General features: G+C 42.5%; 1 protein-coding gene across 3 annotated transcripts in view; it reads left to right on the forward strand.

Moving 5' to 3' along the window:
* The first annotated feature begins 1,256 nt into the window (after window positions 1-1,256).
* Window positions 1,257-18,614, forward strand: part of dennd1b (DENN/MADD domain containing 1B) — a 300,181-nt gene continuing 282,823 nt past the window's right edge. The window contains exons 1-2 of one of the 3 annotated variants that reach the window (XM_072573886.1): window positions 1,257-1,512; window positions 9,343-9,407. In XM_072573886.1, coding sequence (XP_072429987.1) covers window positions 1,307-1,512; window positions 9,343-9,407 — 271 coding nt within the window. In that variant the 5' untranslated portion in view covers window positions 1,257-1,306. Of the gene's footprint in view, window positions 1,513-9,342; window positions 9,408-18,614 lie in introns of those variants that run through there. The other 2 variants (XM_072573887.1, XM_072573888.1) reach the window with 2 other exon arrangements.

An 18,614-nucleotide genomic window follows, 5' to 3' on the forward strand; every position in this document is an offset into this window, starting at 1 on the left:
CACACTATGGGCAATTTAGCATGGCCAATCCACCTAACCTGCACATCTTGGGACTGTGGGAGGAAACTGGAGCATCCAGAGGAAACCCACATATACACAGGAAGAACATACAAACTCCACACAGTCACCCAAGGCTGGAATGAAACCCAGGTCCCTGGTGCTGTGAGGCAGCAGTGCTAACCACCGAGCCACCTATCATGAGGGCTAACAGACCCACATATATTCCTCTGTAACCCTCACATTTTAAGACGGGTTTTAAAACTCTTTGGCTAAGCATTTGATTCCCTATTCTAATAATTCTTTCCAACTGCTGCTTGACATTATATTTGATAACTCATGAATATTCAGATGTGTCAAGTCATACTGAGTGAGTGTAATGTGGGTTCTTGCATGCCATTTCATAAACTCATCTCTGAACTCAGCAGTCTCGAGACAACTTCTCAGGCATCAGCAGTCTTCATGCAAACATTGTGCTTAGAAAAAATTGCAGTAGGATATATATATGCATTACTATTGTGTGTCAGTATGCCTCTTGGTCGATATTTACCAGCCATTGTCACACAGTATATTGTTCACGTTATTGTTAGCAGCAGCACTTTGTGCTCCTTGTTGTATAGTTTCAAATCTGTTGTGACATATTTAGAGAAAGAAACTCTAGCTTCCATCCAACTCGTTTTTCACAGTACAAGAGGATGGGCAATTTCACACCCATCCTGCTGTAGTGAAATTCATGTGCCAACAGTGATATGCCAAATCATTGTTCAGAATTATGGCAACATGATCGTAGAAAATTGCAATGACATGGGATCCTTCTGACGAAATATCACACAGGATTGAGCATATTATTTCACCTGATGGTGACTATTTAAGGGAAATCCCTCGGCATTAACTGATATTGGTCGGAACAGCTCTTTTTTTAAAAACAAACATTTTTATGACTTGTTGGTTTTGGGGACGGGGTGGTGGATGTGGAAGGCAGTCCAGAGAGGTTGTCTACATTGGGATTTGAAACTGAAGGAATAAATAATACTGTTGGGTCAAAAAATAATAAACGAACAAGACAATTACGAAAACAAAACTAACCACAGTGCTCGTCCGGACGCTTTATTTTGCTTAATTTGTTTTCTAATGTTGATGCTCACTAACAGTAGGAGTCAATGCACTCGTTACAAACCTAAACTTCACATTTCATCCACTTTTGTGAGATCACTCTCCTGGAAGCTTCCTGTAGTGGCACTCAGTCAGGTGACGTTGGTAACCTTCTCTTGTCAGTGAGTGCTAACTTCCTAGTTTGTCTTCTGTGTGTATGTTGCTGGAGGAAGAACAGCGGCAGCGGGGGCAATGGTTCAGTGAGGAGCCGAATCGAACTCAGGAGCCGCGCTGCTCCTTTAGCCGCAGCGCAGTCTCTCAGTCTGGGGCTGCCCCGGCGGCTGGGACACAGAGACCGAGGAGACACCGAGGTGGGGGGGGGAAGCCGCACCGAGATGCCGTAACCATGGACTGTAGATTGAAGTGAGTGACTGGGAAAGGTCGGGACCCTGGGGTGGCTAGATTGAGAGCTGGAGACTTCCGCAAGGTCGAAGCACCTGGTTGGGTTGGGCCTGGGAGATATTACATTCATTGGGAGGATTGGCTTTTGTTGCAGAGTGGAAGCGCCTGTGTTTCTGGTTTTGTTGAAATCTGGAGGCTTCAGGCCTGTACTCAGTCTCTCTCTCTCTGCCAAATCTGATTGCTGACGGTGAAGGCTGAACATTTCATATCTAACCAGGATATACTGTACACTGCCTGGTTTACAAAACAAAAAGGGGGTTGGGTGCATTTCTCCCTATCAACTTGCGATTTTATCTTGCATGACGTGCAAATTCTTACATTTACTCTTTTTTTTATTCATGAAATGAAAAACAGAACTACCCAGATCAAGAAAACGGCCAAATAATTAAGTCTGTTGTTCTTTAGAAAAATGCCATGCTCCTGTGGCTTTCCCTACAAAAAATATACCTGCATGGTTGGTGATAAGCCACTGACTGAATGAACAAATAAACTAAAGATAATGTAAACTCAGTCTATGGTAATATAAATAACGGGTTTTTACAAGGTGGCCACAAAACCAGAGATAATGTGAAAATTCCAAAACAGAAGTATTTGGAATTTAGTAGTATGAGAAGTTTCACCAGTTACAGAAGTGGTCTTGACATCTTACCGCTCGGGTGCCAGTGTTTGGAAAACCACTTATGAATGGCAGTACACTGCACTGCTGAGCTGTGCCACCAGTGTGGGAACAAGAACAAGAAGTGGTTCTCTTCCGACAACTTGGTTAGGCTATCACCAAAAGGAGATTGGATTGGAGAACCAGCCATGAACACCCGCTGTCACACTTCATACAACGGACTTTCAGTACTTGCTTCATGAAGTGCTGCTGTGGTAATTTTCTACCCGAGCAATTCTAACAAAATGTGAGAAGGGGTCACTAGCTAATGCAATTTGAAATTCTAGCGAACAAAATAAGTTGATGCAGTTTTGGTGCATTTTTGCTGAATCTGATCTTAAATTGTGGAATTTGAAGTTGCGTTGAAATGACAGCCGGTGTTCTTTCTTTGTGGTTTGCAAGAGAAGAGTAGGGTGTTGGTAACTTCATTTCCTCATGCAGTGTCACTTCTTTTTCAGTCCCTAACCAGACATGGTGAGGCATTCTGTACAACAATGAAAGGTAGAAAGCAGATGAGAATCTTACTGGCTGCTCCCATCCATCTCTGGAAATTATATCCTGAAGCGGATTTGTCAGGACATTAGTGCGGGCCTAGTATGCCATTTTGCAGAGTTTATCCCAAAATCTAATAGCCCCAAGATAAATTAACTTCAGCAAGAGGAAATTCATTCTGTTTTGAAGGATTTACAACATGGATTAAATTAGCCTTTTAAGCACATAAGCAAATGCAGTGGGAAGAGTATGACTATGTCCCACATATTGCTATTATTATCCCTGAGTATGTCTTGTCCCATCAGAAGGACAGCCAACCTGAGTTGTCAGCACAGTGGTGTGCAGTTAAAAGGTTCACAGCTTGTGAGGCCTGAAAATCGATTCAGACACAATGAAGCCTCATGGCAATGGGTCAAATATGGGCAAGTGAACCCCCTGCTGTTTCCCATCTCCCTTCACCCATTCAGCTGATGAATCAGTACAATTCCATGTTGAACATCCTATACAGGGCGGACAGACAAACATTGGCAAGGGCACCCAAGGTACTCTCGTTGATGGACTTCAAAGTCCGTGACAATGAGTGGCCCGATAATATCATCACTGACAGCTCTGACTGAGATTTGAAGTATACAGCTGCTAGATTGGGCCTACAGCAGGTGGTATAGGAATCAACAAAAGAGCAAATATCTGCTAGATCAGCTCACCGCCAATCTAGCAGTCATAAATGCAACAAAATTATTCTTAGGTGTTATTGATGCACCTGTCTATGATAGTATTGGTTGGAGTGAGCACTTCACAGTCATTGTGGAGATGGAGCCCATCTTTACATTGAATATACTACCTTTTTAGATTAGATTAGATTACTTACGGTATGGAAACAGGCCCTTCGGCTCAACAAGTCCACACCGCCCCGCCGAAGCGCAACCCACCCATACCCTTACATCTACCCCTTACCTACACTACGGGCAATTTAGGATGGCCAATTCACCTGACCTGCACATCTTTGGACTGTGGTAGGAAACCGGAGCACCCGGAGGAAACCCACGCAGACACGGGGAGAACGTGCAAACTCCACACAGTCAGTCGCCTGAGGCGGGAAATGAACCCGGGTCTCTGGCGCTGTGAGGCAGCAGTGCTAACCACTGTGCCACCGTGCCACTGTACCTATTGTGTTATATGGCAATACCCACTGTACAAAATGGGATCGATTCCATGTATTGTCTATGAACTCAAAATTGGGCAGCCATGAGGTGCTGTGGACCATTGACGGCAGTGGAATTGTGTTCAAACTCAAATCTATAGCTTTAATGCCTGACATATCCTGCATTCGAGTAATGCTATCAAATGAAGGCATCAACCCTGGCTCCTTGTTGAGTGCAGGAGGGAATGCTAGGAGCAGCAATAGGGAACCTAAAAACATGGGGTTATTCTGGTGCCTGTTCAACAGAGGGCTACCTACATACCAAACAGCAGAAATAGCTAATGCTAAGTAATACCAGACTGAAGCACTCCAGTCCTATCATATCCAGTCATGAATGACACACACACATATATTAAGTAATATGGAACACTCTGTGCTATCTACAAAACTCAGAAAATATTCTACCAAGTCGATGAATGCCCATCAGACTATGCTTGACAATGAGCAAAGTCATTAAAAAAAATCATTGACAATTCAATCAAGTGGCATTTGCCCAGCAATAATCTGGTCATCAGTGTTCAGTTTGGGTTCCAACAGGACTACTCAATTCCTGCTTTAAAATTTGGTTAAAACATGAATGAAAAGGCTGAACCAGAGGGTTGAGGTGAAAGTGACTGCTCTTGATATCATTGGACTGAATGTGGCATCAAGCAGCCTTGACAAAATTTAATTTGTTTGAATAAGAGAAAAAGCTCTTCACCATTTGGAGTTGTACCTAGCATAGGACTAGGCTCCAGCATATCTCTGTAGGAGCTTCTCAGGGTGATGTCTGAGGTCCCACCATCTGAAGCTGCTCCATCAAAGCCCTTTTTTCCAGTACAATGTCAGAAAGAGTCATGTGCAATTATCAGGAAACTGTATTCAGTTTAGTTCACAACTTCACAGATTCTTTTGAAGTCTGTGACTACATGTGTGTGCTATATATAATACACAACTGATCAAAAGCTCCTTCAACAGCATCTTCCAAATGCACAACCTCTGTTACTTAGATGGGCAAGGGCAGTGGATGAATATCTGCAAATTCTCCTCAAAGTCACTCACCAATCTTTTATTTTTATTTATTGCTAGGACATGGGCATTACTAGCTGGCTGGCATTTATTGCCTATCCCTAGTTGCTCTTGAGAAGGGGATGGTGAACTGGCTTGTTGAACTGCTGCAATCCTCATGCTGTGTAGATTGACCTGCCTTAGGGAGGGAATTCCAGGATTCTGACCCAGTGACAACGAAGGAACAGTGCTTTATTTCTAAATCAGAAAGTGGTTTGGAGGACAACTTGCTGGTGGTGGTGTTCCTGTGTATCTGCTGCCCTTGTCTTTCTAGATGGCAGTGTTATTAAGTTTGGAGGGTGCTATCTGAGAATCTTTGGTGAATTTCTGCAGTGCGTCTTGTAAATAATAGCAGACTGCTGTTACTGAGCATCGGTGGTAGAGAGAGTGGCTGTCTTTGAATGTCATACCAATCAATTGGACTGTTTGTCCTGAATGGTGTAAGCTTCTTGAGTGTTGTTGGAGCTGCACTCATACATTGCACACCTGACTTGGACCTTACAGATGGTGGCCGGGCTTTGGGGAATCAGGAGGTGAGTGACTTGTCACAGTATTCCTAGCCTCTGACCTACTCTTGTAGCCATTATATTTACATGGTGAGTCCAGTTCAGTTTCTGGTCAAACGTAACCCCATGGATGTTGATAGTGGGGGATTCAGTGATGGCAATACCATTGAATATCAAGGATGCTGGTTATATTATTTCTGATTGGACATTCCTGGCATTTATGTGGCTTGGATGTTACTTGTCAATTGCCAGTCCATACCTTATTGCATGTGAACACTACTGCTTCAGTATCTGAGGACTTGTGAATGGTACTGAACCTTGTGTAATTATTGGCAAACCTCCGTCTTTCTGGCCTTATGATGGAACCCTAACCTAAGATGGAGCTTTTTCACTTATTTTTCGTGATCAATGGAACTTCTTTCCTAACAGCCCTTGTGGGTGGCCCTACACCACATGAATTGTAGATATTCAAGAAGACCTGTCACCACTATGTTGTCAGAGGAAGGTAGGAATGTGCAACAATGCAAAACTCAAAACCCACGAAAGAAGATAAAAGGAAATTCACCATCACTGTCCGGTTAGTAACAGTACTATTTTAGGTGATGCCTTTATTCACAGCTCATTAAGATGCAATTAGCTGTTTACTATTTTTGCTGTTCAGCTTTCACTGCATTGATAAAAACCTCACCCATGAGGCAAGATGCACTAAAGATGGACACAATTAATGTTTCTTTTTTTTTTTGAGAATATGTTTTTTACTTGGAGTAAGGAGACTCGCAGTTTCCCACATCGATGCCATTAATAAAAATCAAGTATCTGATTGGACATTCCTCCCACAGACACCTTTCTCTTGTGGGAGGAGAAGACTCACTTTCTGATGATGATTGTTGTTGGAGAGCAAATGTGAAGCTTTTCTGATTGTCAGGCTCATCATTGCTTTTGAAGTTGAATGTGTATAAATGAATAGTCTCCTCAATAGATCAAATGGAACATAGCTGAGCTTGGTGAAACTGGCCTGGGCAATGTTGTTAGAAGAATGAAACCATGATGACAGGACTCAGTTTGTGGCTGGGCTTGTGTGTTGAATATTTCATACTTTACTTGAATTTTGTAATCAAAGATGTCATTTTTGTAAACTATCGTCTTTTTGTGCTTGAAATTCAAACTGCTGGCATTTGGATGTTGGTTCCTTTTATGAAGAGACCTTAAGAAAAGGTCTGAGAGTGCTTCCAGAACTGTGACCAAATGTAATTGTTAGAGAGTAGGAGAAAGTGAGGACTGCAGATGTTGGAGATCAGAGTTGAAGAGTGTGGTGCTGCAAAAGCACAGCTGGTCAGGCAGTATCCAAGGAGCAGGACAGTCAATGTTTCGAGCGTAAGCCCTTCATCAGGAGTGAGGGGTAGCCCAAGGGGCTGAGAGATAAATGGGAAGGGGAGGGGCAGGGGTTGGGGGAGTGGTGGCTGGGAATGCAATAGGTAGATGAATGTGGGGATAAAGGTGATAGATTGGTGAGGGGGGCGGAGCAGATAGGTAGAAAGGAAGATGGGCAGGTAGGACAGTTCAAGAGGGCAGTGCCGAGTTGGAAGGTTGAATCTGGGATAAGGTGGGGGGAGGGGAAATTAGGAAACTGGTGAAATTCACGTTGATACCGTTTGGTTGGAGAGTCCCAAGGCGGATGATGGGGCGTTCTTCTTTCAGGTGTCGGCAGACTAGAGTTTGGTGGTGGAGGAGGCCCAGGACTTGCATCTCTTTGGCAGAGTGGGCGAGGGTTTCCTTGACACTGGGGAGACAGCATGCCAACTTGCAGAAAGTTTCAGAGAACATCTCTGGAACACATGAACTAAAGAACCTCACTGCTCCGTGGCTGAACACTTTTAACTCCCCTTCCCACTACGCCAAGGACATGCAAGTCCTGGGCCTCCACCACTGCCAAACTCTAGCTACCTGACACCTGGAGGAAGAACGCCTCATCTTCCACCTTAGGACTCTCCAACCACATGGGATTAATGAGGGTTTCACCAGTTTCCTCATTTTCCCCAGTTTCCTCATTTTCCCCTCCCCCCACCTTGTCCCAGATCCAAATTTACTAATTTGGCACCACCCTCTTGAACTGTCCACCTTCCTTCCCACCTATCCACTCCACCCACCTCTCCGACTTCTCACCATTACCCCCACGTTCATCTACCTATTGCATTCCCAGCTACCTTCCACCCCAGCTCCACCCCCTCCCAGTTATGTCTGAGCCCCCTTGGGCCTACCTCTCATGCCTGATGAAAGGCTTATGCTCGAAATGTCGACTCTCCTGCTCCTTGGATACTGTCTGACTGGCTGTGCTTTTCCAGCACCGCACTCTTTGTTAGAGAGTAGGTGACTGCGAGCTTCTGCAGTGTTGATGGAAGATTATTGGTTTATATTATGGATTTATGACAGGGATTAAACCTTGAAAGACATTTCACTTGCTTTCGGTCGAGGACTTTTTAATATACATCAGGGACAAGAAAATAACAGGGAATGAGTTGGGCTCATTTGGGACTAAAGTGGCAAACTGTTTGTGGATCCAGAAAACTTGATTAGATTAGATTCCCTACAGTGTGGAAACAGGCCCTTTGGCCCAACAAGTCCACACCTACCCTTCGAAGAGTAACCCACCCAGTCCCATTTCCCTCTGGCTAATGCACCGAACACTATGGGCAATTTAGCATGGCCAATTCACCTGACTTGCACATCTTTGGACCTGTGGGAGGAAACTGGAGCACCCGGAGGAAACCCACGCAGACATGGGGAAAATGTGCCAACTTCACACAGACAGTCGCCCGAGGCTGGAATCAAACCTGGGACCCTGGTGCTGTGAGACAGCAGTGCTAACCACTGAGCCACCATGCTGCCCATAAACAGAGGTATACAGATTTCTGATAGGTAGAGAGTGGGTGGGTAGGGAGAAATCTTTCCCCTCAGTAGATGAGTCAATAAGTAGCAAGCACAGCTTTGAGGAGCAGAAGGGTTTGAAGGGATTTAGGGAAAATCTTTTTTACACAGAGAGTGGTGAGCATCTGGAACTCACTGCCTAAAAGGATAGGAGTCCTCAACAGCTTAAAAACTTTTTCAATGAGCACTTAAAATGCCATTGCAGACAAGACTACAGAGCAAGTGATGGAAAATGGGATGGGAATGAAGAGGTAGATGTTTGATGACTATGGGCCAAAGGGCCTTTTCCATGCTGTGAAAACTATGACTTGAAGCATTGACTTTTAGTTAAGAAAACCCTGAGATTCAGAATGATTAGGATATTTTTGGAGGAGTGATGGGGGTCAAAATAATGTTTGTCTCCTAAGAAGACAGCTCAAGGAAAGATGAGTTATATTCATGCAAATATTTTGTTTGTGTAATATGGATGGCCTTCTTCCAAGAAAGGATAGTTAAAATCTGGAACTATTTCTCACTAAAAGATAGTTAATGATGGGTCAAAGCTGAGATTGAAAATGTCTTGTTTTAGTAAAGAACCAAAGAAAATGGGTTAAAATAAATTAGTGGAGTTGAGGTGCAGATCATCAGAACGATGAATTGGACGAGGGTGTCTAACTGACTTTCTCTTGTTCCTACATTGAAGTACAGTTGAGTGCTGTTAGTTGTTTGTAAATCTGTAGTATCGATTGCATGTATATATTACGCAATTCTAAATGTGTTTAAACCTCTTTGTAAGATAATACTTTGGTTGTGAAAGATGAGAATTAGAATAGGGTGTTGGATAGTTTTGGAATTTTTAATTTGTTTCCTTGAAAGAGATTTTATTGTTCTCTTAGTTTTCACATTTATAACAGGTATTCATGTCAGTACCAATGCAACATGCTGTAACAGAGGATTAAACTTTTTCCTTTATTTTCTTTTAACAGAGAGAGCCCAGAAAGAACCTTTGATCTGGTATTCAAAGTGACTTGCCCAGCTTCCGACAATGAAGGTAGCTTTCATTTTATCTTCCATCATGGATTTGATATTTTGTGCCTAAGTGATTGAGCATTGAAGAATTGCCAGTAACTTGTTTGTCTGCTATTGACACAACTATTTTGATTTATTTTTGTGGCTCTGTTTCATTTCATTAACACAGTTAGCTTCTTATAGGATTACTATGCCATATCCACATTGTGTTCATTGTGAAAATTCTTTCAGGTGAGAACTTTGGAAGAGCCTCCTATCCAGATTCAAAGTTGCAACTTAGGTAGTTAGGTCTGGACAAAATTAAACTCTCCCTCTAATCATTTTCTCCGGTTGATTATCTCTAACCACATTAGTTGAAAATTATTTTGAGAATTTACAGATAACATACTAACATTTAAATATTACAAGTGTCACCTTTTGGTGCTAGTTTTTTCCCCCAAGATTATTTTGAAGCAGATTGGATGTGTGGCCAGCAATATTCAATAGCTGGCCTAATTTGAGTCACCAATTCTGCCTTTGTTGTTTGAAGTGGGATGGCATTTAGTTAAAGATGAAGTTATTGCACCAGTTAAAAAAGGATATTAGTGCAATTAATCTAGATGTGCCATCAGTTTGGGTGGAGCTAAGAAACACCAAGGGGCAGTTAACATTCGTTGAAGTTTCCTTTTGGCCTTCAAACAGTGGTAAGGTAGTAGGTGTCATTAAACAGGAAGTTAGAGATGCATGCAACAAGGGTGCTAAAGTAATCACGAGTGATTTTAATGTATGTTTAGTCAGGGCAAGCTACATCAGCAACAATCGCGTGGTGGATGAATTCCTGGCCTGGAGTTTTAGACCAGCATGTTGCAGAACTAACTTGGGGGCAGGCTATCCTACATTTGGTTTGTGGAATAAGAAGGGCTTGATTAATAATTTTTCTGTGAGAGTTTGCGCTGGAGCAAATTGAGCTGAGTGTCGGCTGTGATAGATTGTGACTTCATTAAATGGCATGACAGACAATGGTTATTATTTATGGAATACGTGCTTTCATTGCAGCAGTTACATATTCTTTTAAGATAAAATAACAGGAAAAATAGCTCAATCGTGGTTAATTAAAGAAATTAAAGATAACATTTGATCAAAATGAAGTCAAATACAGTTGCTCAAAACTGTAGCAAGTCTGGCTGGAAGCAGTTTATAATTAAGTAAAGGAGGACTAAGAGGTTGATTTAAGAGGAGGAAAATGAAGGATGGGAGTTATCTTGCAGGGAAAATATAGAAGCAGATTGAAAAAGCTTCTATAAGCATTGAAACGGAAAAGATTAGTGATGATGAATGCAAGCCTCTTACGATCTAAAATAGCAGAATTGATAATGGAGAACAAGGAAATGGCAAATTCTTAACCAGTTTTGTTCTGACTTCACAGAAGACTTGTACAGCTTCCTTCAGGAAGCAAGAGTCTTTTGAGAAAGAGAAATTGAAATAAATTAGTATTAGTAAAAAAGAAAGTGCTGGAGATAAAATGCTATTAAATCTCAAGGGGCTAAACATCTCCATTACAGGGAACAAAAGAAAGTGGCCATGGAAAAAGTGGATATGTTGGTTATCATTTTCCAGAATTGACAACGTTTTTTGAACAGTCCCAGAAGATTGGAGGGTGGCAATTGTAACTTCACTGTTTCAAAAAAAGAGAGAGAGAGAGGGAGAAAACTGGGAATTACAGGACAATTAGCCTAACATCAGTAGGCAAAATGCTGGAGTTTATTAAACATAGATAACACATAAAATAATATAATGTATTATAAAGGATGTGATGAGCTAACATTAAAAGAGTGCCATTGATATTACAAAAGTCAGCATGGATTTCTGAAAGGGGATAGTAGTAACAGGATAGGTCAGAGTCAGCATGGATTTACGAAGGAGAAATCATGCTTGACTAAGCTTCTGGAATTTATTGAGGATGTAACTCTGAAGATGGATGAGGGAGATCCAGTAGATGTAGTGTACCTGGACTTTCAGAAAGCTTTTGATAAAGTCCCACGTAGGAGGTTAGTCAGCAAAATTAGGGTGCATGGTACTGGGGGCAAAGTACTAACTTGGATTAAAAGTTGGTTGGCTGATAGGAAACAAAGAGTAGTGATAAACGGCTCCATTTCGGAATGGCAGGCAGTGACCAGTGGGGTACCGCCAGGGATCAGTGCTGGGACCGCAGCTTTTTACAATATATGTAAATGATATAGAAGATGGTATTAGTAATAACATTAGCAAATTTGCTGATGATACTAAGCTGGATGGAAGGGTGAAATGTGAGGAGGATGTTAGGAGATTACAGGGTGACCTGGACGGGTTAGGTGAGTGGTCAGATGCATGGCAGATGTAGTTTAATGTGGATAAATGTATGGTTATCCACTTAGGTGGCAAGAACAGAAAGACAGATTACTACCTAAATGGAATCAATTTAGGTAAAGGGGCAGTACAAAGAGATCTGGGTGTTCTTGTCCACCAGTCAATGAAGGCAAGCATGCAGGTAAAGCAGGTAGTGAAGAAGGCTAATAGCATGCTGGCCTTCATTACAAGAGAGATTGAGTATAGAAGCAAAGAGGTTCTTCTGCAGCTGTAAAGGGCCCTGGTGAGACCACACCTGGAGTACTGTATGCAGTTCTGGTCTCCAAATTTGAGGAAAGACATTCTGGCTATTGAGGGAGTGTAGCGTAGGTTCACGAGGTCAATTCCTGGAATGGCAGGACTACCTTACGCTGAAAGACTGGAGCGACTGGGCTTGTATAGCCTTGAGTTTAGAAGACTGAGAGGGGTTCTGATTGAGACATATAAGATTATTAAAGGATTGGGCACTCTGGCAGCAGGAAACATGTTTCCGCTGATGGGTGAGTGACGAACCAGTGGACACAGCTTAAAAATATGGGTAGACGATTTAGGACAGAGATGAGGAGAAACTTCTTCACCCAGAGAGTGGTAGCTGTGTGGAATGCTCTGCCCCAGAGGGCAGTGGAGGCCCAGTCTCTGGATTCATTTAAGAAAGAGTTGGATAGAGCTCTCAAGGATAGCGGAATCAAGGGTTATGGAGATAAGGCAGGAACAGGATACTGATTAAGGATGATCAGCCATGATCATATTGAATGGTGGTGCAGGCTCGAAGGGCAGAATGGCCTACTCCTGCACCTATTGTCTATTGGAAACAGTGGCTGAAAAACTTACTGGAGCCTTGTTTTTGAGAATGTAAGAAGCAGAACAGATGAGAGTGAAGCAGTGAATTTGGTGTATTTGGATTTTTAGAAAGCTTTTGATAAAGTCCCATACAAGAAGAGGTCATTGTGTAAAATCAAAGTGCAAGATATTGGTGCTGGCATAGATAAAAGAACAAGATGGTTTGTAGACAGGAAACAGTGTCATAGAGTCATAGAGATGTACAGCATGGAAACAGACACTTCGGTCCAACCTGTCCATGCCAACGAGCTGTCACAACCCAATCTAGTCCCACCTGCCAGCACCCGGCCCATATCCCTCCAAACCCTTCCTATTAATATACCCATCCAAATGCCTCTTAAATGTTGCAATTGTACCAGCCTCCACCACTTCCTCTGGCAGCTCATTCCATACATGTACCACCTTCTGCGTGAAAAAGTTGCCCCTTAGGTCTCTTTTATATCTTTCCCCTCTCACACTAAACCTATGCCCTCTAGTCCTGGACTCCCCGACCCCAGGGAAAAGACTTTGTCTACTTATCCTTTCCATGCCCCTCATAATTTTGTACACCTCCATAAGGTCACCCCCTCAGCCTCCAACTTTCCAGGGAAAACAGCCCTAGCCTGTTCAGCCTCTCCCTGTGGCTCAGATCCTCCAACTCTGGCAACATCCTTGTAAATCTTTTCTGAACCCTTTCAAGTTTCGCAGCATCTTTCCGATAGGAAGGAGACCAGAATTGCACGCAATATTCCAACAGTGGCCTAACCAATGTCCTGTACAGCCGCAACATGACCTCCCAACTCCTGTACTCAATACTCTGACCAATAAAGGAAAGCATACCAAACACCTTCTGGTCATTTTTGAAAAAGAAAGGTGGCGAAAAGTGGGTTACTGCGGGGTTGTTCACTGTTTGGATTCCATCTATGTTTGATATATATCAGTGGTTGAGGAAATTGAGTGTAATATTTCCAAGTTTGCTGATGACACAAAACTAGGTGGGAGTGTGAGCGGTGAGGAGGATCTAAGAAGGTTTCAGAGTGATCCAAGCAAATTGAGTGAGTGAGCAATTGCGTGGCAGGTACAGTGTGACGTGCAAAAGTGGGAACTTGTCCATTTTGGTAGGAAAAACAGAATTATTTAAATGTTGGTAGATTGAGGATGGCGTTATGCTTAAAACAAATAGTGACCCAGCTGTCTTTGTACATCGGTCATCACAAGCAGGTATGCAGATGCAGCAAGCAGTTAGGAAGGCAAATGTTATGTTGACCTTTACACAAGGGTTTGAGTACAGGAGCAAGAATGTCTTACTGCAGCCGTCCAGGGCCTTAGTGAGACCACACTTTGAATAATATTGTGCAGTTGTGAACCTAAACATTTTTGCAATTTTGGTCTGCTTACTTAAGAAAATATAGACTTGCCATAGAAAGAGTATAGCAAAGAAATTAGACTGATTCCTGTATGAGGAAAGACCGGGTTGACTCGCCCTGTATTAGCCCTGAACTTTGAGGAATGAGAGGGGATCTTAAAGAGGAGAACTTCTGACAGGGCTGAATACAGGGTTGATGTTTTCTTCTGGCTGGAATAATCCAGAAAACAGAGTCACTGTCTTTGGATATGCAAGGGATCATTTCAGATTGAGATGAGGGGAAATTTCTTCACAATGGTGAGCCTGTGAAATTCTCTACCATAGAAGGCTGTGGAGGCAAAATCACTGAATACAGTTAAGAAAGAAATTTATGGGTTTCTAGAACTTAAAAGGTGTTGAGGGATAATGGGAGAATATGGAGGTCAGGCACTGAGATTGAGGATTGGCCATGATCATGTTGAATGACAGCGTGGCTTGATGGACTGAATGGTCTATTGTAGCTGTTCTTTTCCTTGTTTCTTGGGAGAAGCTTGCACTGATTTGGGAACCAGTATTATTAAGGTGCGAATGGTGTCTAATATGGTGATGTCCAAAGGCAGTCAATATAATGTACTTACAGAGCACATTTGAGGAGTTATAAGTTATAATGACAAGTTTAATGTGTAAGGATGTAGGTGACTGGTAACAAATTGGATTAATAAAAACAGAAGGAAGGAAATGAAGCAGGAATTAAAAGCAGTTTACAAGGCATCTTCCCAAATATTTTTTCTACCCACAATGTTCACTCTGATTCTTTCCACAGATGCTGCCAGTCCTCCTACTAAGCCTTTCCAGCAATTTCTATTTTTGTCAATAATGTGGAATTGGGATACAGGTGACTAAATTTGCATATTAAATTGAGTGCAGCATTTTGGGTTTTAGATTTGTAGGATCTTAGAAACCACAACTTCATTTGGACAGTGCTGTGAAATGAAAGAGGAGGGGAGGAGATTATGGCTCAGATAGTGTGAGAAGTGTCAAAAAAAGGTGCTGACTTTGTCAGGCTATGACACAGTACTTACATGTGACAAACAGAAGTGGCGTGCTGTCAACAGATGTCGTAGATAACCCGTAAACAGGTCCAATCATGTTGTGCAGTTCTGCTACATCCAGTGGTGAATAGTGGTGGCAAATTTAACAACTAATTCAAGGCAGAGGTTCCAAAATCATCCTCTGTATTGGCAGATTCCAGCATGTAAGAGCAAGAGATAAGGCTGAAGCATTTGTAAACGTCATCAGCTCTAAGTAATACATGGATGACAAATCTCGGTTTTTGCCCAGCCTCAGAGATACTATTCTTCAGCGAATATGATGGAATCCTCATGATATCAAGAAACAGCTGAAAGCACTGGCCATGCGTCACTACAACATCAGACTCTATTGACATAGACAAATCGAATATAAGAGGCCATTCAGCCATTTGAGCCAGTTCTACCATTCAGTGTGATTGTGGCTGACTATCCAACTCAGTACCGTATTTCTACTTTCTCCACATTCCCTTTGAACCCTTTGGCCCTAAGAACTATATCTCCCTCCTTGAAAACATTCAATGTTTTGATCTCAACCACTTTCAATGGCAGGATAATTTTGAAAATTCTTGGACTAGAACTAATTGCAACTTTAGTCAAGCTGTTGCAATAGAGCTGGAACACAGGCATTCTCCTGACATTGTGAAAAATTGTCCAGTTATGTCCTACCTTCCAATGATTGCAGACATGCTGAGCCCAAAGGAAATTAGCCTTGAACAATCATAACAAACCATCTCATCCCAGAGACCTTGATGCAACAGTTGCATGGGTTAGTGACCTAAATGGCCCATTTATCTTCAATTATCTTTCCTGCACAATGGGGTCAAAACTGGGACTGTTAACTCAGGTTGTAAGTTTGCTTTCCGAGCTGGTAGTGTGTTCTCAGATGTTTCATCACCATGCTAGGTAACATCATCAGTAAGCCTCCTTTGAAGCGCTGGTGTTCTGTCCCACTTGCCATTTATCTGTCTTGGTCTGGTTCTTTTCCTGAGAGTTTGGTAAATGGGGTCCAAGTTGATGTGTTTGTTAATGGAGTTCTGGTTTGAATGCCAGGCCTTTTGGAATTCCTGCACGTGTCTTTGTTTAGCCTGTCCCAGCATGGATGTATTGTCACAGTCGAACCTATGTCCTTCTTCGTCTCTGTGTGGATACCAGTGATAGTTGGTCATGTCTTTTGGTGACTAGTTGGTGCTCATGTAACCTGGTGGCTAGTTTCCTGCCCTCCTGTCAATGTAACGTTTGTTGTGGTCCTTGCAGGGTATTTTATAAATGATGGTTTTTCTGTTGGTTGTTGGTATGGGGTTCTTTGAATTCATTCGGAGCTATTTCAGTGTGGTGGGAGGTTTGTGGGCTACCATGGTGCCTAGGGATCGAAGTAGTCTGGTTGTCATCTCTGAAATGTCTTTAATGTGTGACAAAGTAGCTAGAATTTCTGGGCATGTTGTGCCATCTTGTTTATTGTTAACTGTTGAATGGATGGTGTTCAGTACCATTTGCAGTTCTTCAGTTAATGTGGAAGTCCAACCTCTGTTCAGCACGAACTGGATAAAGTTCAGGATTGGACTGACAAACTACAAGTTTGTGTTTAAGCAACGCAGTTGTAAGGTTAGGGTTACCATGGACCAAAAATTAAATGGGACCAGCCAATCATAAAAGACCACATAAATACTGTGAGCAGGACAGAGGCTTGGAATTCGAGGATGGACTCCACAAAGTCTTTCCAGTACCTACAAGGCACAGGGTACTGCCTTGCTCAGCGCAACTCCAACAATGAGAAGGTTGATATCAAACAGAATACAGTTTCCACTTGATTGGTACCACATCCATCACCTTAAACACTCATTACCTCCATCACTGGCACACAGTGGCAGCATGGTGGAACATGCCCTGCAGCTGTTAGACTTTTGAAATAAATGCTATTCTGGGTAATATGTTTGAAATCTTGAAAGTTCTGAAGATTAATAGTACAAAGTATGAGAATTACTTCTTCATAAAGGATGAACATCAATTGTTGGGCTGCAGAGCATGTTTGCATGTTGTACTTTCTCTAATCTTATGTGGACACAGTTCTAATTTTGGTGCATGCTTGACTGGGTTGAAAATGTGAACCACCAACTAATGGGAAGCATATCTTTAGTAAAATAGCAAGTGGAAGGAATCGTGAGGCTGAGCATTTTCTGTTCCTAAAGGCTTAAAATGAGTGAAGTACAGTGTGGAAGTGAGAAATTTTGGGTGAATGACTTTGTCTGTTTTCCAGTTCCCTAAAATGTTTCATTGGATTTCCTATGTTTTAAATTGAGTTTTCTGGTCTGTGTTGTTGATGTGTTTGTCTCTGGCAGTGCACTTGCTTTGCTGTGTTGTTATTGTAATCTGGATAAGAAAGCGAATGCGTAATAGCTGAAATTAAAAGCTTTGTCTCATTTTTTTAATCTATGTCATTGGCAGAGACTGGGTGTATCTTGTGGCAGAGTAAATGAATGGATTAGAGCGAGTTAGCTGAAGTGGTGCCTTTGACTATTTTGTAGTTTGTGTGCTGCATCCAGTTAACCTGGTCTAGCCTGGTTGAAATGAAGAATGCATTTCATCTCACTTCTCTCCAAACCCACCCCCTCCTCCCTTTCCTTCAGTCCAATAAGAACTCTTCCCCGCCCCCCCCCCCCCTTAACATTCAGACACAACATTTGCTTGAAGGGATTTCCAAATGCATTTTCCCCTTCATTTGGATTTTAACATTTTAAATTTTAAATCCTGAGAAACTCTACATGTAAGCACTTGTGTTTAACCTGATCCCACGCCAGGAAGCACTTTGATGACATGGCTTCAAGGTATGTGTGGTCATGCTGCAACTCACTTAGTCAGCTTGGGTCTCTCAGGATTAACATCCTTGTTGGCCCAAAGTGACTATTTTCAATCTAACATTGTCTTGCTGTCAGTATGTTGAGTCCTTACATTTGTTTTCCAGAGTAAACCTCATGAGTGAAGAAATAAAATTAGTCAATTCTGCATTTTAGAAAAGGGCAGATCACATATGATTGAAAACATTTGAGACATGTGTTCTAGCTCATTTTCTGTAAATTGTAAACGTTTCAAGTCCCAGCAACACCACCCCTTTCGCCTTGCTAACCTGAAAAATACCCATTTACGTTTAGAATCATTAGAACCCCTACAGTGTGGAAACAGGCCATTTGGCCCAACAAGTCCACACTAACCCTCTGAAGAGTAACCCACCCAGACCCATTCCCCTATCCTATTAATCTACATTTACCCCTGACTAATGTACCTAACCCACACATCCCTGAATACATATGGGGAATTTAGCATGGCCCATTCACCTAACCTGCACATCTTTGGATTGTGAGAGGAAACTGGAGCACCCTGAAGAAGGGCTGATGCCCGAAACGTCGATTCTCCTGCTCCTTGGATGCTGCCTGACCTGCTGCACTTTTCCAGCAACACATTTTCAGCTCTGATCTCCAGCATCTGCAGTCCTCACTTTCTCCACCCGGAGGAAACCCATGCAGACACGGAGAGCATGTGCAAACTCCACACAGACAGTCACCCGAGACTGGAATCGAACCTGCATTCCTAGTGCTGTGAGGCAGCAGTGCTGACC

Source organism: Chiloscyllium punctatum, chromosome 7, assembly GCF_047496795.1.
Source record: "Chiloscyllium punctatum isolate Juve2018m chromosome 7, sChiPun1.3, whole genome shotgun sequence".
Lineage (NCBI taxonomy): Eukaryota > Metazoa > Chordata > Chondrichthyes > Orectolobiformes > Hemiscylliidae > Chiloscyllium > Chiloscyllium punctatum.